General features: G+C 36.9%; 1 protein-coding gene across 1 annotated transcript in view; it reads left to right on the top strand.

Moving 5' to 3' along the window:
* LOC103920881 (chromosome unknown open reading frame, human C10orf11) overlaps nucleotides 1–19,501 on the top strand; it is a 310,404-nt gene that overhangs the window by 18,558 nt on the left and 272,345 nt on the right. The window contains exon 4 of the mRNA XM_009328738.1: nucleotides 2,883–3,009. Coding sequence (XP_009327013.1) covers nucleotides 2,883–3,009 — 127 coding nt within the window. The remainder of the gene's footprint in view (nucleotides 1–2,882; nucleotides 3,010–19,501) is intronic.

The raw sequence follows: 19,501 nt of genomic DNA, 5'->3' as shown, positions 1-19,501 counted from the left end.
CCAGATAGTCCCTGTTGACAGTTTGAATAAGTTTAGTGCCCTTTTGTTGTACTTTACCTTCAAAACAAACTGATTGAACCATCAATAGCTCCTGAAAGCTGACAGAGGCATGTCATCTGGTCTAACCCTCTGATAGTAGGTTATCTGTGGGAGTTAACCTCCCTGCATTGTTAACTGAAATGTTTTATGTACTATGCAACTTTAGGATACTGCTGTGATAACCTTAGTAACTAAGTCATACATCACAGTAAAGAGATTTTGTGCAACAAATAACCCTGGATTAAATTTACAAGGGTTGAATTGATATTGTAAAGTGTTCATTCCAGGGCTTTGGTAATCCTTCCCTGTATTTTTTTATGGCAAACTTGTGTTACATTTAGATTGAAGCTGCATCTTCATATTTCTAGCTAAAATATATCCAGGAAGCCTGATGCTTTTCTTCAGCCATTTAATAAAAAAGTATCGTATTATTTTCATATAATATCGATTCTTTTTATCCCACATTTAGTAAAGGGAATACGAATAAATGGGATTCTATTTGGAATCCCCTTTTAAAAGAATTAATCACTGATATACCTTTGTTCTACTGGTGGGATAACCTTTATGGTACTTCCTTTTTAATATTTGCTCTCCTTAAGGAGTGCAAGTTTAAAAAAAAAAAAATCAACCCCAAACCTGTGACTTGTGGTGTAGTTTGCTGTTTGGTTTACGTGGGTGGGGCTTTTTGGTTTTGTTTTTGGAATTGGCAAGTACTGGTGCTAATTCTGTTTTTTGAAGTGCAGTCAGGATGGCTTAAAAATACAAAAATACATTTGTATCAAGGAATGCTATTATAATTTTAAGCTCTTTTGGAGTGATTGAGAGACTGACGTTAGGGCTGTGATCCAAAGTCAGCATAGATGACAGTGCTGTCTTAGTCTGTTGTCATTTTTGTTGCAGCCTGCTTTTCAATGGCATATTTCATTCCATCATTAAACATTTGCTGATTTTCTAATACTGATGTTTTCTTCACTTGAATATTCATCTTTTCTCACCTTACACTTAGTGGGTGTCTTTACTCATTTTTAGCTTCACTCTTCTTCACTCTTGACATATTGTTTCCTTCTGTACATGTCTTCATTTGAAAGAATCTGTTGTCATCAGAGCTTTTCTGCCAGTAACGCAAGATGGATAGCTTCTCCTCCACTGAAAGATAAGGGCCAGCAAAATGCCAGGGAGGACTGGAAGGGCAGCCAGGAAAGCTGGGAGGAGCCTGAGAACGTGTCAGTCCCTTAGATCTGGAGCTGTTGTTTAATAAATGGTCTTAGGACATGTTCTGGTTTGTAAAGTGACTCTCTCTTTTTCTTCTTCTAATATCATTGAAAATCTTAGATTGAGGATTCACATTTAAATTGTCTGAGCATTTCAGTACTGAGCTTTTTCAGTTCACTTGTTAACAATTTACGAAGCTGTTGCCTCAGAGGAGAGGTGTACTAGATGGAAAGGTTTCTTTGCAGCATTAAATTTTGCTTGGTTGTAGAAGGGGAGTCTTACAGTCTTTTTCACATGTTTATCTGGTCTTGAGAACAGTGTTATAAGATAACTCTTACCTTTTAAAACACATTTTTTGTGTGTTGTTGTTCTTCAAAATGTTATGTTATGCAGAGTTTTCTACTACTTCGATTTCTTCCTCCCGCTGTCAGAAGGGACTGGTATGAGGAGGAGGCTCTCTGACTGCCTGGAGTTTTATGCAAAGCGGCTAGGCATGGGGAACATTATCAATCACCTTTCTACCCCCTGCCAGGAAGAGTCTGGCACTTCCCTCACTTTGCAATGTCTGCTTCACATTTGGTTGACTAAATGTAAATAACGTGTACTTGAGGTGGTTAGATATTTTGATTTGCCATGGTTGCGTGCCTTACTTTGTTTCTGATCTGCCATGTTCTCTCCCTCTGCAAGCAAGGAGCCGGTGGTATTTTTTTGAGGCTAAAAAGCTGCTGTACTTTGAGTAAAAAGGATAAATAGAATATAGTACTGATGGATCCTAACAAGAACTTTGAGTTCTTAAAATATTTTTCATAAAAATAGTCTCTTCCTGTGTGCTTCTGCATTTAATCCTGAGCTGGGATCCATATGCCATAAGGACACCTTGTCTCTCTGGCAGGACCAAATTGGAATTTTCCTTCCAAATGATGCCTGTGTCAAAATGTAGTCCTGGAAAGCAACGACCAGGAATAACTCTCCATGCTTTCTCTTGACAAAGTTTTTTTTTAATGTTAAGAGTTTTGAACACTGACATACACTCCTTTCAAGACAAAGGATGGTGTTTTAGGATGTATGGTAGAAGACACACTCCTCCCTGATTTGCTGTTCGTGTGTCTCTAATGTTGCCGATTGTTGTGTTTTTAGGAAAATATAATAAAAATCTGAAGAAGTGTTGGCAAATGAATGTTTTCTGACAATTTTTTCAGAGAGGATAGCTGGCAGTTTCCCGTGTCTCAGATTGGTTTTCCCCTGCAATGTGGGACGGAATCTTTGGAATCACTCAAAAGTCCTTTTTCCAAACTGGCAGTTCAAAACAATTTCCAATTTATTCTATTTCTGGGTATACCTTATACCTCACTAACACCTACAGAGAACATACGTGCCCATGGTGATAATTTTCTTATCTGTTTGATCCACCCAGTGTTAAATTGTTATGGGCAGCTTACAACAAGCTTCGTTTGAGAGGGTAAAGTAAGTATAATAACTTTTTATATAAACTACGTTGCATGAAAAAGGTGAACGGAGAGAGGAAACAAAGGCTGTTGATGTTTATTGCTGTTATTTGTTAGTCATTTAGTCTGTGAGTATGTCTTTGTTTATTACTGGATTTTAACTGTGTGCATTTTGCTATCTGTCAGATATTTTGTCCTGCACAAATTGACAAACCTGAAATTTCTCGATACTCGGAAAGTAACCAGGAGGGAGAGAGAGGAAGCAGTGGTAAGAGGTGCCTTCATGAAAGTGGTTAAGCCCAAGGATGCTAAGGTAGGAGAGTAAATGGAAGAAGTAGCAACAATGTGATTCATTAACACTGTTTTAAAATAACTCCAGAAGCTTGGCTGCCTCCTTCGCTAAAGTAACAGACAAAACCTTTCAAATGAAAGGACTGGTAAATGTGGTCAGGTGAGGGCCAAAAGCCTTAGTAATTTTTCTGTGGTTTAATACCAACCTTTACTGTTAGATGTGGTTAGTGGACTGTGGTTATGTTACCATCTTTCTGGTTTCCAACCCCTGTTTTATGTAACAAAGTAACTAATATGTGTCACTGGGCTTAAAAGAATATTTTAACCCTGTCTAAAGATATGTAACAACTGTGTGATATGCTTTTGTGAAAGAATGCAATTCTTCTGACAAGTTGTCCCCTGCCTTGTATGTTAAACACAAATGTCTATCACAGAGCTCACACCTATGGTGTTTATTGGCTTTTAGTGGACCAGCTGATTCTAATTTTGTATGATGTTACCTAATGCGGTGTCCTGCTAATAAGCATTGACAAACATCAGAGAGACAGTTTCAGTAATCTGAGCTTTTGATACCACTTGCATCAACTCTGGGCATATTGCAGTACTGCTGGTACAAACGGAATGCGAATGTGAATTCTCCACTTTACCTTCTTTTTCCATTGGTGATCAATACACGATAACAGCTATCGGAGCTTCGGAGTGTTTTAGTGCTGCAGATCTTTCTTGAAACTCCAATCAAGTTTTCAGTCTACTTGCTTTCTGTTTGCTGTTTTGTTCCCTGAAATATACCATCAATAATTTATTGCGGATTTCCAATAATCATAGAATCATAGAATCGTCGAATATAATGCTGAATAATAATGTAGCAGTTATGGAAATGCACTGTTTGGTAGCATAACAGTGTCGCTAGATAAATGCATTATCACAAGTACAATTGCAGTGCATAACAAATTAATTCAGACTGATGCATTTATAACTACTAAAATGTTAACAGTTCTGATACAAGCATAGCTTTGATATATTGTTTACCACTGCCTTTAGTTATTTCAGCTTCATATATGTAATAAATGAAATAATTTATTTCTAAGCTGTTGTTGATATCTTATTCACAGCAAACCATCTTTGCTGAATCTGGCCAAATGCAACAGCTGAAATGTGTTAGATATAGCATATGTATGTTGTCTTCTTCTATAATTCTTCTTATCTGATCAGATTTTGGATCTGGTGAAGTGTTTTTCTTAATTTTATTAGCAATTAGATTTTTCATTTAAGAGTCTGCTCTTTGAATTTTAACCAACTCAATAGTGTAAGAGAAGAAAAAACGTGTCTGTTTCTTAAATCTGAAGTTTCTTTTCTGGATGAAACCTCTTTTTAAGTCAATAGCTAAGGGTAAATTACTTCACAAATGTAGGAATAACATCTTCACTTTTATATCTGTAATTGAACCTTTTGTATAGTTTTGAATTATTTACCCACTAAGTCTTATGATAAACATACATTTATTTCAGCAAATTTGCAGAAGGCTCAACTTTACAGTTGTTACTGCCATACTGAAGGTTTTTTTTTTTCTTTTTTATTAAATGGTTTGGTACAAATTGCTGATGGTAAAATCATTGTAAATGGTTTTCATGGCATGAATCAATGCTTCTTAAGGTGCTACAAAATTACCCTCATCATACAATATTATATACATATTACAGAAGTGGCTAATTTAAAATAAATATTAAATTGGGTGCAGAACAGCTATTATAAACCTCTTAAAATTGTTTTGAATTTCTGCTTGTTTCCTAGGATATTCATGCTTATAGTACGCATGTGTGCAAACTTTTTTGCCTGAGAACACTCATAGAGTCCTCTCTGCGTACATGTTTTCATCTGCAGATATGTATGTATATGGCTATTTATAGCAAGCAGCATTCCTCTATATAGCACAAAGATGATGTGCACAATAACTGTTCTTTAAAATTGTATCATATGTTATATATTGTGTACATAATATTTTTTTTATTCTTCAGTGTTCAGGTTTCCTGAACCTTGTGCTCTCTGTCTGTTCATCTGTTCCCTTCCCATATAGTTGTTGAGATTTTTGACCAGCTTCAGCCCAATTTAGCAGACAGCTAGTGGTAATATATTCTAAGCTTTCTGAAACTAGTTAGAGGGGAATACATCTTGATCCAAACTAAGAGGAAGACTGCAGCACATCCAGTATTGGTCATCAGAAAAACTCCTTAAGAAGTTGACCTAGTGATGTAAGACCCTGCTGATAGTGAACTTCCTAAGAATGTTTTTGTCCTTCCCCCTAAGGTAGTAGCCACTGTGTCAGCCTATGGTTGCCAGGAATGGAGTTGGAGCGATTAGTATTTATCTTGGTGGATGCCACATGGAAATGTTGTTCTGCCAGATGTAGTAACAACAGTGAGCCTGTCAGACTTGCTTTTTCAGAAAAAAAACCCCCAAAATCCTAAGTTAGGTGGGTTTTTTTTCCCCATTATGATAAGCAGGCGATGGTATGGCTTATTCAGCATAAAAAGCAGACTGATGATCTAAAGAGGCTGTGATGGGGGAGTTGTTTTCGTTTTAGTCTTGACATGAAATACTTGGGAGAGCAAAATACCCCACCAAGAAAAAAATACACAAAATGAGAATAAAAGCAAGAAATTTCCATCTGACTAGCTTGTGTTTACTCAAATGCAAAAGTATCTAGCAATCACCAGTCATCACTAAGTCATAAATATTTTATTTTGTATAAATTTTTTGACTTTCATTTTTCTCTATTTTTTCTTTTTTTTTAACAGAACACTGCACTTTCTTGTGCTTTGCTTCATTTCATCCTTTGTTTAAAATGCATCTGTTTGTGATATGACTGTTTTATGGAAAGATGCAGTCATTTATTAGAAAACAGTTTAATGTTACAATGCAGTGTTCCATCTCGCTATGTAAGTGAGCTAAACTTCATTATTCTGTGATGTTTATGTTTTCTTTTGTCAAAATATTGAACATTGTATCATGCCTGATTTTAATAAAGATTGGGTAAGCCTGGCTGGATAAGAGGCATTGAGCCAGATGAGGAAGCCTTGTTTAATGACCAGACCATGACCTCATTTCACTGGCATAAGTGTAGATCAAAGTGGAAGATGCCTGTCCAGTGTGAAGTGTGTTTCTGGGCATGACAGCACTTCACATCAGAAAGACAGCTCAAGAATACGACAGTCAAAATTGCTTAATTACGTCCCAGCTTTGTAATTATTCATCCCTGCTTCTACAAAGAGTACAGTTGTCATTTCTTGACATAATTATTTAAAACTGTACCCTTCTTTGGTTTATAGGTATATGAATTGTGCTTCCAACTGTTTAATCTTTAAAACTTAGAGATGCAAAACAGAATGTGATTTGAGAATGCATTGTAAGACTCCATATTTTTACATTGCATACGATATAAATAAACAAAATGAAATTATGATGTATCAAAGCACATAATAATTTCATATTTTAAAGGTCTATATTCATGATCATTTAATCTAGATGATAAAATGTGGATATAGCCATTATATCTAAAGTGTGTGGCTATGAATAGATACAAACTGTCGTAGGTCTCTCTAAATATAAATTTAATTGCTTAATACTGGGTCAATGCACTTGCCTTTATAAAATACATCTATTTCCCAGTATTTTGCAACCCCTCTGCCCAACAACTATCTTCTAGCTAACTGCATTTTTAAGGTTAACATCTTTATCAGTTTTATTTATAGTGGCAAAAGCAAGCAGTGTGCATTTGGTCACATGTAACAGTCTTGCAGCTTATAGGACCAAATCGTCAGCAGGTATGCAACTTTACCAAGAACGTCTTGTCCACTGGGTATAGAGGAAACTCTGTGCAACAAAAGATGGCAGTATAGGTGTTTTGAATTTTTTTCCCCCTCAGATGCATTGTTTTCATCACAAGTTATAATTATAAAACCTGACATAGCTTTTGTTCTCTAAGGAACAAAGATGGAGACACTTAAGCAGAAAGGCAAGTCTAATATCTGCATTTCATGTAACTAGTGTATGTGATTCTTGCTCACACCGTTACTTGGAGGGCAGAGGGAGATTATTTTATTATGATAGGAAGGGTAATTATTTAGACAGTACAACTTAAGAAATAAGGTGAGCTAAAAATCTACAGTGTTGCTTTCAGATCATTGTCAGTATTCTTGGTTTTAACCTCATAGGAAAAGCTCATTATCAAAGTGACCAATGCTGCTATATGCTTTTTCAAATTCTGTTAAAATCAGATGAGGCATAAGGAGTGATTTTAGTAATTTATGTCCTTAACTATTTAACAAGAATCATATTTTTCTTAAATAGAGATATCCTATCTGCTTCCAAGAATTTAGGCAAGGCATTGTTGCTAATGCATCTCATGGACCTTTTTCCCCCCTCGCAAAAATAGAAAAATGGGGCTGGTTTTAAAAACTAAGTAACAGGTGACAGATAAACCTTTGGAGAACATCTGCATTGCTCACAATTTTTTTCCTTTTACCAGCACCATTGTGCAGAGATCTTGGGTTACGAACTTACCGCATCGGAAGTAGATGTAGAGCAAAGGGCTTTTAAAGTGTAAAGAATCATTGTGTCAATGAACTGCTAGCTAGTAAGATACCTCTTTGAGAGGGCTTCTACATAATAGGGTTTCTTATCATCCAGATGTCAAGGTTTCACATACTAAAACAGAACAGCGTCATGAATTTAAGACTCCAACCTAGACTGTGATGCAGCAAATTGTATTGACTTCAAAGACATTGTAGCAGTCGTGCTACTGTTTGGCACACTGAAGTATCCATTTTGCTCACTGGAAAGTTTAAGTATTTTAAGCAAGAGTCCATAACATGATTGGCTCATAATCCCCTAATGACTCGTCAAAATTAGGAATAAAAAGTAATTGGAAAAAAGTGCCAGAATTTATATTTCTATGTATGAACACTTTGGCAGTTTAGAAGAAAACATTGCTGAGTAGGATCTGCCAAATACAAGAGCGGTACTTGCTAGATCTAAGCTGACAGAGCTAAGTTTAGTCATTTAAAAAATTTCATTTTTAAAATGCCATTATCTCAAACAAATCCCATGATCCAAAACAAATGTAAGCAAACATACCTATACAAAAATTTTATGAAATAATTGTGTGTGAATAACATTTGCATATTTTTTCTAAACTGGTGGATTTTACTTATTTTCTACAACTGGGGCATGACATCTTGAACTAAGCCTTTCTTTGGCCTGCAGGGGAATAGGTATGATGACTTGTGTTAGAATAAGAAATAAGAAAAGCATTGTGAAAGTCCAACATTAAGAAATGATCAAGGTGTTGGAGAACTGAGAGATGACCTTAGGTTTTTCCTTCTGTTTTCTGATTCCGTATGGTATACTGATCCACGTTTTCATTTTTTTTTAATTTAATTTGGAAGTTTAGATTCTTGTATGTTTGTATTATCCAGTTAGTTGAAAAGAAGACCAGAAGAAACTTTTGGATATGATCCAATCCTTGAAACATCAAATAGCATTTTCTACCTCTCTGTCTCTGAGGATATCTGTATGTCCCCTTGATAGTCACATTGCAATAATAGCCGTCTGTTTGGTACGTGTATGTGTGCGTGAGCTCACCACGAAGCACAGTGAATCCAGAAATGGAATTTGAGCTGTGATATTCATAAATTCAAGAATACTTTGTTCAGAAGACTTTAAAAAGGTCACTAAAGCTGTCCTCAATTTTTGTAGCAACAAAAAATCAGTTCCCAAAATACGGATACGTCTTGATTCAATGTTGAGAGATAAAATCTGTCACATCTCATGATGTTTGTAGGGTAAATTAGTGGCGTGAGATTTTAAGAAATGGGAAACGTAATCTAAATCTAAGAAATGGGAAATCTAAGCACACTTGTAGCTGTGCAAGTGCTTATAAATAACACTTGCTTTTATAAAATACGTCTATTTCCCAGTATTTTGCAACCCCTCTGCCCAACAACTATTTTCTAGCTAACTGCATTTTTAAGGTTAACATCTTTATCGGTTTTATTTATAGTGGCAAAAGCAAGCAGTGTGCATTTGGTCACATGCAACAGTGATCACTTCGATCTGTGACCAAAAAGTTATATACTAGACTAATAAGCAGAAAGCTGGTAGTTCGTCAAATGGCTGATGAAGTTCTATAGAAGACACCTGTGAGACACTGTGGAGAATGATAGGTGGACCTGCGAACATACAGCTACGGTATGTAAGGGTACAGGTCACCAAGCAGTGCTACTGTAGTTTGGATCTTGCCTAATATGTAGTCTTTGCATGAAATAATTCAGTAATTAGCAATATGTGATAGCTTCTTTTACATTTCCTTTGATTATATATATAGAATTAAATGTGCATATGAAGGAGAGCCAGAGACTCCATTCTTTGGTTCAAGTTATTGTGCAATAGATCCCACTGTCTTGGCATACGATCAGTAGCAGACCAGGGTTGCACTTGCTACATAGCATGTTGTCCTAGTGAAGAAACCTAATGATAAATTTGATCTGGCTGAAGACTATTCTTCATTGTTTGTTCTTGTGGTGATAATTCTTGAAAAACTGACATGTATTTAGTTCTTTGGGAAGGTACTATGTGGACTACATTTCACTATCTAATTGCTATTGAAGATACAGAATGCAAAAGGTGATGTCTCTTTCCTAAAATTATTCCTTTAAAAAAAAGTATGTGATCGTCATGAAGCCGGGGTCCTTTTAGCCATTAATGATCCCAATGCACTTTTCACGTAGGAAGGGGTGTTACTCCTGGAGCCCTGGCCCGATGCCAATTCAGGTAATTACATTCTTCCTCCATGGATTTCTCTGCAGTTTCAATTTACTAAGGCATTCTTCTCCACCTTCTGCCCTAAACTGTTATGTAGTGTTGCAGTGTGCTAGTTAACCAGCTGCTACTTTGCACCTGAAAGGTGTCTGTCTTTCAGTAGCAGTGAGCAAATTGATCCCTTTGTAAGACTTATTTAATATTTGTAAAGCACTTGGAGGTTCTCTGATGAATGGCAATAGGCGCTGTATATCATTAACACACGCATTTAATTGAAGACGCTAGCCTGACAACTTGTTTATTATTGCTGGGGTTTTTTTTTTGTTATTTTTTTAAATTTTATTTTATTTGTGGGTTCAGAACTATGGAAACTTCAGTTATTAGATGCTGCAAGCATATGGTCTGGCTTTTGTCTTGTGATCAGCCTATCCAGTCTACTTAACAAAATGCCATTCAGCAGAATGTAATACTGTGATATCAGACAGTAGGGCAAGAATCATGATTGGTTTAAATTCCCAATGGATCAATATAGCTAGAATTTTATCCTATAAGTTTTGTTTGTTTTTCTGCTGCTGTACAAGCAGAGCTCACTGCACTCTTCTGTAGTTCCTCTTTTCAGAAAAACTAATGCAGTGGATCTTATTATCAGATGACGCCACTGTTAGGCATGGGAGTTGTTCATACGTTGCATTTTGTCAAAAAAACCCACCCCATTGTATTTAATATGGCATTGGCAAAGCTCTGGGCCAGCTTATGTCTATTCTTTTGTTCCTATAGGTGATTCTTTTTTTTTTTTTTTCCTGGATCAAAGGCACTAGTCTCCTCTCACTAGTACAGGAGACTATATGTCTCGTGTACTCTCAACCACGTTGATGAGTCATTCCTATTGAAATAGTAGTAGTCTTAAGTGTGGTGGTTAGAATATATGTTAATTCCTAGCCATGAAACAAAGGTCCGATTATAAAATATTCTTTTTTTTTTCTGAAAGCTGCTTGTCACAGCAGGATTTCTGAGAGAGAAAATCAGTGGCAAACTACCACTACCAAAGGGGCTACTTGTAATTTTGTAAATGTGAAGCACCTGGTTCAAAAGTAAGAAAGAACCGTCACGGCTGAGTTTATATTTATTGCTTGTTTTGACTATGATTGGATGTCATATAGTTTTCACAGCAAGCTCTGCAGTGTATATGTATGCTGTGTTAAGACCTGGCTTCACTGTTTCACTGACCCACCAAAAGGTCACCAGCTGTTAGAGATAAACGTGGTCAGGAGGGCCGCTGCAAATGAAGACAAAAATGATTTGTTGCTGTGATCTTCTCAGTAGTGTATCTTGCAGAAAGGGACAACGTGCTATCGGGAAGACCATGACGTAAACAGAGTTGTATTTTACGTTAACTTAACCAAATTCATTGGCATCCTCCCTGGCAGAGGTTATCCTGCATGGTTTTTAGAAAGGTGATTCTCACACACAAAGCAACATTGTGTGAACTTTTAAATAATTTTTTTATATCATGCTGTCACAATTATGACTTGTTCTTTCACACCAACAAGGAGATAAGTATCTATGGGAGATGCAAGCTTTTCTGGAGCCACCATGCGAGCCCGGGCCCGGATACCGTAGGGTGGCTAAAATGGCAGTAGAAGCTTGTGTTTAAGCAGCTGAATCCTGCCTTTCCTGTTGCGCTAAAAGAGAGACCATGTGCTGCAAAATATTGACAGGTCAAGAACACCAGAGCATTATAATAATAATCCTCCCCCGCACTAACGTCAGCCAGAGTGTGGTCCAAGAGGCACATAGGGCTGGTAGTGATGAGGTCACCTCCTAAAAGCTCAAGCGTATCAGTCATTCTCTCTTCATTAATGACTAAGAACATGATCAGTTTGTAGCTGGTTTATGAGCTATTTCAGGAAAAAGGATTAACAATTTGTTTTCAGAGAAAGACTAATATTTCTCCCCTTGTTTCCACCCTTACCAGAAATGTATAGGCCAAAGGGATATTTTGGAAGAAATCCTGAACTTTTTTGCCTAATGTGTTTCTAAAACTGCTCCCTTTGTCAAAGAAAAAGGATGCAGCACAGTTTCATCTGCTCCCTTAAAATCATATTGAACTTACAGATTCTGGCTGCAGTTCCTGAATGTTAGTTGAAGCTGATGCTAACCTCATCGTGTTAAAGTACAGGGAGAATAATTTTCTTGAACACTGTGCCTGGTTGCAGAACACAGTGCTAATTATAGCTTGTCCTAATCAGGCTGGCCATTGAAGATCTTACCCACTTCTGAACGAAGCAACAGATTTTCATTTGACTTTAGGGGCAGTGGAATAGTCTTTATACAGTCAGTTTGCACACCTGGAATCTTAACTGATCTAGGTGAAAGGCATACACAAACTTATCCTGATCCAAACACCCTTAAGAAGAAGGGTTTTCTTCTTAAGAAAACTCCCGAGAAATCTTCCACCAAAAATCACGTTGTGATTTCTCTGAACTTTGAATTTTTGTTTTTTTTTTCTTTTTTTTTTTTCCTCTTTTAAATTTTTCCTGTCCACTTTACAGACCAATGTTTTAACTTTCTTGAAAACCTTGACTGAAGAGCATTTTGCCCATCTTGCAGACGGTGGAGCTGACATAAAACATTTAAGATTTGGTGACTTTGGCTACGCATCCTTGTTTCAGGGGAAAATGAGGGGTTCATTGTGTGGATAAAAAGCTCAAAAACATTTGTGACTGAGGACGGGTGTTCTGTTCGAAGAAATTAGTGAGAGTGTAAAGCTTTTGCAGTAAATTGTTCTCCTAATTTATCTTTGTTATTCACAGCATCCAGGGACAAAACATTCATAGGAAAACATACAAATTGTAATTAACTCTGCCATTAGGAACTTCTCTGATAGATAAAGAAAACTTTGATTATGTTTCAAAAATGACATTGCTTTGAATCCTGTTCTGTGAATGATCTGTTTTGGAGCTAGGGTTTCTTGTGACTTTAGCAGGCAGGGAATCTGTCCTTAAGTGCATTTAATTTTTAAGTGTATTTAAGGTATGCGTCAGTTCTAATGTATCAAATGTCATTATATCAAGGCGCCTAGTAAATGCATGTGTGTTGTCCCAAAGATGATTCATTTCTCTTTCAACCTTGGTGGGGCTTGAAAACCTTAGGCATTCTTTCTTGTAAAAAAACCTGTGGGATATTCGCTTAACGATTAAATTACAATTGCCTTTGTGTTTCTAATTTATGAGCTTGAAGCAGAAGGAGATGAAGTTTTCTGTTACGTCAATACAGCAAACTATCCTACATATCTTACTTTGGCAAGTTTCATTAGGAAATGTATCATTTGGGTTAAAATAAGAAGTAAATTCAGGATTGAGAAATTAGGACTTTTTTTTTTTCTTCCCACATTGTAAGACTAAATATACAACTTTGTTCACATAACGGTTACAAACAGTTCACTGTGTAGGCCAAATGCTCTCTAATGCAGTAAAATTAAGAAATAATATGCTTTGAAAGTGATTTATGAGTGTGGTTAAACTGCCAGATTTACAAAGAAATAGTTCAGATCTTGGGAAGCCTCAGGAGTCACGTCAAAAATGAATTTGACCATGATTTAAACTGCTACTTTTCTTACATGACATTTAATATGTGTACTTTGGAGGCCCATATGTCTTTAATAAAATAGCATTAAGTTTTAAATATGATATGAATGCAGTCAGTTTCTAAATTCATAACCTTTTCCACAACTCCAAAATGCTAACCAATAAGGGAGTCATACATGCAATAAAACATAAACCTTAGAAAATAGGTTTTTATTAGAATGGTTAGACAGTTGGCAGCTGTGTTGTAATAAATACATGCAGCCAATGTGGGTTTATCAGTCTTTGTTTACACTGTAAGCAACTGGGACCAGACAACTAATTATAACTGAGGACCAAAGGTCATGAAAAGTATATTTTGTCCAGTGAATGTGTACTTGCCAGGTGAACCTTATAATGCTAAGAAAAGTGATTTATTAAATAAGAAGCATTATAGTATGCTTCCCAGTTGAATTTGTCCGAGAATACAATGTTTATTAGAGAGTCGTATACTTTAAGACTGTTCTGAAGTACTAAGTATTTCAAAAATTACGAAAAGACATACACAGTTTACAAAAGATTTCATCGTTTAGCAAATGGTGGCCGAAAGAGTTCAGTGTTTCGTGAAAACAGAAGTACGGGAGTCTGGTCTATGCTGAAGCTTATACTCAGTAACAAAAGAATGATAGCATATTTTGAGGGGTATTTCTTTGCAATGTGAGGAATTTTATTAATTTTGTTAAAATAATGTATTTTAAGATTACTTTCTGAAACAGAAGCTGGCCCACAGCAAAACCAGCTTTCTAGATAGCTTGAGCTTTTATTCAGAACAACAGATTCTGGTTTGCTTGCCGAGTTACCCGTTTATTCAACATGCATAGAACAGTACTGCAAGCCTGATCACATATTCTAGGTAGTCTGACATTCTAATGAAAGCTATTGAAATGGTGTGGGAGTCGGGAAAAGACAGATTTTCTGTGTACTCTTAAGAGCGTGTGGGGGTGGGGGATAAAAACTTGATTGTGGTATACTTTTTCCTCTAAAATGCTTTCAGTGATTTGATTTCTGGTTAGTGTGGTTCTAGAAAAACGGCAAAAAGTAAATTAAAAAAGTCTGCTCTGAGATGTATTACAAAGCGTATATTCAAATGCTAATCTGTAGCCCTTCAGAATTATGGGTCCCCTAGAGCATCCAGAAAATTATTAACAGCATGTAATCCAGCTCAGTGTGAATGCATCTTTACTCTGTTAGCCAAATCTTTACATAATACAAATAATTCTACCTATAAAAGCACAAATATGTTATTGTTCTCAACAGGCAATTTAATGCAGCTATAGGGAGGAGAATGAGAGAAAAGAAGATTACAAGCTAGCTGATCATGCTTTTATTTCACTTAAATCTCTCAGCGTTTCTCTGTGGTTGTACTTGTTTAAAGATTGTACACAACTGTGCCGTCTATATGATTTGGAAAGCAAATCAGCCTAAATATGAAGTTTCAATGGGTGTAGTTTTTAGGGGATTTGATACATTTATCGCAAATATACATTTTACCCCAGAAGCAGTGCTGAACCTGTAATCTTTTTTTTCTTGTAATTCTTTTGAAGACTTAAGTTTTGCTGTAGAAAGCTCATTTGCATTTGCCACCCAGTTGTGCAGCTTTAGCTGCAGAAGAGCTATTAAAGTTAATTATTTTCTGGAGGGTTTTATCAAAAGGACTATTAGTGTGGATACAAACAGAAAGTATGTGAATGAGGAAGAAAAACGTTTTATTGAAATGATACACAACTATCTCCAGTCATGCAGCGGAGTCGGGATCCTGCTCCAATGGTATTATGTGAAAGTGATTGACTTAAACAGGTAATTCTTGTAAGCCAGGAGGTGGATCCACTCTAGCATAAGCGTGCGGATTGTGGTTGCTTTTATTATTGCATTCTGCTATTTTTTCCCCTGCTGTTATTTTGCCACCAGACTGCGGCTTGTGACTCTCGCCGTAAAGTTTTGCATCTATATGAAAACGATAGTTTTGCTCTTTGTATTGCTGTTGTTATTTTCCACTAAGCATGTGTCGTTATGGTGTATGGGTACTACCTGATCACCAATGATTGGAAATCTACGTAAAACGTTTAGAATATGAGTAAGCAGTCGGCCTATTATTATTATTAGTTGCCAACAGACATTGTGAACTAAATGTTTGTTTTAAAGTGCATAAAGTGAAAGGTGGAGGTACTGACACCAGAGAATTAGTCTCTCTAGGAAAAAGAATGGAGTGGTAGAGACAACGAACGGCTGTTCCTGTTCTATCTGTTCTCGTCAAGCCCATCAAGCACGAACTGGAAGAAACTATACATAGTTCTGTGGAAAAATGGCTTTCCTGAGTTTGAAACAGGATGCCACTTGCGTGTTTTGCAGTTAGCTACAGGTCAAGTCCATTGGATTGTTGAACATAAAGCATAAAATATTTGTGCTGCTGGGTCTTAGAGCTATTCTTGGAGAACTTGCTCACTTTGCATGCATTTTGGCAGGAGTTTTGTGCTTTGTTTCATACTGCATATTGTTCCAGAGATGTCTAACAGGCCACAATATTAATCCATCACCCCAGGTCTGCTCAAATTTATAACTATGTTGCTTTTGTATAATGTCCCCCAGCTTTTTCCCTTCCTCTTAGGTGATGATTTTTCATATCTTTATGGTCTGAATAAGACTGTACAGTGCTATTTACTTCTAAATAACGAGTCAAAGATGTTGTGTGCAATTTTGAAAAATGGAATGCTGTAACAGGACTAGGCAACAGCACTGTATGTGTGGCACAAAATTCTTCTTTCATATGAAGAAAACCTTTGAATCCACTTTTACTCCTGTTGAGTAGAGTCTGAAGGAGTAGTCTGCTGTGTCAATGTGAGCAAGAGAAACAAACGTAGATCTGTGCCATGTCAAATGGCCTTTCCAAAGCAGAACTCATGCAAATGTCTGCACATGTGATTCTAGTTTCAGAACAACCAAACAATCATTCTCTAAATAGAAAGAAATACTGCATTGGCAAGATTTTCAGCAGCAGCTATACAGGTAATATGCTGATAGGAGTACTTTGGTTTTTATTGCGTATCTCTGACAGTAGAGAATTCTTACAAGGTGAGATAATAATTCAGATTGTGAATAGAAAAATATCTTTAAATTGAGTTCATGTACCAGGCCCAAATGGCACATGGTTTCTCAGTAAAGGACACACCTGACGTTCTGGGAAGCACTGCTGCAAGGCCATTGACAGTTGCAAAGTAAGGAAAGAAAAAGAACAGAATGGATGTATATCATATTTTCCTGATTTATTTCTGAATGTGAAACTAGAGATGTTATTTTTCATAACAACTTCTTGATTTCAAGGCAACAGCAACATAGCTTTTGGGTCTTTTTCTCCCCCGTATGTTTACCAGTTTCTCTGGAGAGAACTTCTGAAGAGCTGTTGTTTATGTGAAGTGCTCTTTTTCTCCGCCCTCTCCTCCACCTCCCCCCAAGTAGAAATGAATAGATATGTTGTTGGTAGAAAACTTACTTGGTTTGTCCTCTTGAGGTCATATTTTGGCAAGTAGGAAGTCTATTTTTTGATTTGATAAGCCCCTAGTGGAATATGGTTTGGCTTATAAAAACTGCTGTATACAGAGCCAATGGTTGTCTTGTCCTTTACAGCCTGGTCTTCCACCTTCTACCCAGAATGCAGGGGAAACCAACGATCGGTGGCGGAGGCAGTGTCATAGTAGGACTACTGAAAATTTATGGAGCTCCAATTAAACCTAAAATGCACCAATTCAAGCCCTATAAATCTTGTGTAATACTGGTACAGTGAAGTTAACATGAGGGCTGGTGTGGTCTGGGAGAACAAGGCACATGCCTAATATTCTTTGCAGTTTTACAGCTGGGAAGCAATTATGTTGCAATCTAGACTGTCTGGTGATCCCAAAGAAGGTTCACGGAAGTTAATTTCAAGTTTATTTTCAGTCAGGGGATGTCGAAATGTTGTATGTAGATAGACCAGCTATTGCAAATCTGAAAAATCAGACCTCTCTGTTTGGCTTATATGTGGAGGTGAAGATGAAGATTATATGGTTCAGCTGAAGATTTTGCCTATATTACAGTTACCTGAAGATGAGACTTAGTCTCTTCCAATCCCTGTATCGGTAATAATGATGAAAAAACTGCATTATCAGGGCTAGTGTTTAGCTGGATACATGATATATCTGTTCTGTGTGGCAGAAAATATTATTCTTTCATATGCTCTCTTAAAGAAATAGATTAAAATACTAATATGCCATGTAAATTGAAAATGGTAGCTACTTGATCTGAAGATGGAGAAGAGCTTAAATGGCTGGTGTATAATTTTTTCATCTATAATATTGGCATGGTAGAATAGTTTTAGTTGGTAGAAACTTGCTGTAGTGGGAATAAAATAAATCATTTACTTATCCTGTGGCTGAACTTCTGGGCCTAGGAGGAAGGGTCACCCCTTCGCATCTGTAGTAAAATCCTGCCTGCAGTGCAGTGGCTAGGAACAATTTGCATTACCAGTGGAGACAGGATTTCATGCTCTCTCTTCTGCAGTATTCAAAGAAATACTTACTTTTCTGATGTAATTGATATTGGGGAAGACTTATTTTTTTTAAAGGGAGAATGGACTGCGTGTTTGGCTTTCATGTAGGCTTTCAGTGCTGGGTTCTTCTCCACTCAGAAACGAGTCAGAAGAATAGCATAATCACTTTTTCCTTTGTTAGGGGCATGGAAAAAGCTGTCTATCAAGAAAAGCAGATGGGCCAGGTAAGAAGAAAACCTTACAAGGCAGCCTGCGAGCATAAGATATCACTTACTGGAAGGCTGGTAGCATGGCCCTGATGCGAATCTTGTGTGCAGATTCAGACGTATGTTTGTGTGCTGTTACCAGCCCTCCAGGATTTAAGAGGGTTTTTTTGAGGGCTAAGAGCTGCATTGCCTTTACAAAATCTCTTCTTTCTCCAGGTTCTGTATATGTTGAGAAGTCTTTTAAAGCCCTGTGTCAGATCTGCTCCTCATGTGAAGTCTTTATAAATATTTATATAGCCCTACTGAGGAAGAGTCAATCCATTAGAATCCTTTAGGCTAAGATTAGCACTCATGAAGCCTATTTAGCCAGATACGAGTTTACTTTATTTAATAACATTAAAGAGATAGTAAAAGACAGCTTCTTTATCAGATGGTGGTAAGATCCATGAAACAGGTTTATTAATGTCTAACTATCGAATTATACTTGCCTCAGAATTCATGGAAGTAGCAGAGTAATTGCCCATTTGATCTGAGGCAGATTAGCATGTTTGTTAATGTCGAAGCTGCTTCCCATGTGTGCAGGCCCTTGATGAGGTCATCAACAGCCAGCCCTGCTTTCTTGACTCCCATACCTAATGGAGCAAAGCTGGTCTGGGGTTGTATGGCAGCTAATGCTGATACTTTTTCTTTTTCTTTTTCCTTCTGAAATACATACTATTCCTGATCTTATGGTGTTCATGCAGGAGTATCTTGTGATTCATACTTGACTCATGCAGATGGCTATAAATCAATGAATATTTGCCACAGATTACTTGTACACAGTAGAAGTGGAGTGAACCAGCATCAAGGTAGTGATACTGGGAACAGTTGGTCTGCTACTGGTCCAACAATCCTAGCAGGCTGATGGTTCCTCGTATTACTGTTAGCTTTTAGGATAAAGAAAAAAAATGTGTATTTTTGCATAGTACAGACCTCTGGCAACATTGGAGACAAATCTCCCAGGCAGAAGCATAACTTTATGGTTATTCTTGCAGACCTATATAAAGGGTAAGTATACTTTGGGTTCAGTCACATATGCCACATAAGGGACATCAGCCATTGCATGTGTGGATGTCTATTTATAGTAACCATCCAACCACAGACCTCTGAAATAACCGTTTCCTTTAATGTTATATATATTTATTATCCCTGAATCTCTGGTATGTTTTCAGAATCTTCCAGTATTCTCTTGGCAGTAATATAAATGAGAGGGTTGTAGCTCCTGAAACCATTATATTGTCATATTTTAAGTGTACCCTGGAGTTGAGGATTATACAATCCAGAAAACAGTTCTTGCTATTCCTTTGTTCT

The sequence above is a fragment of the Pygoscelis adeliae genome, unplaced genomic scaffold (assembly GCF_000699105.1).
Source record: "Pygoscelis adeliae isolate BGI_AS28 unplaced genomic scaffold, ASM69910v1 Scaffold16, whole genome shotgun sequence".
Lineage (NCBI taxonomy): Eukaryota > Metazoa > Chordata > Aves > Sphenisciformes > Spheniscidae > Pygoscelis > Pygoscelis adeliae.
This window is presented reverse-complemented; position numbering and strand designations above follow the sequence as displayed.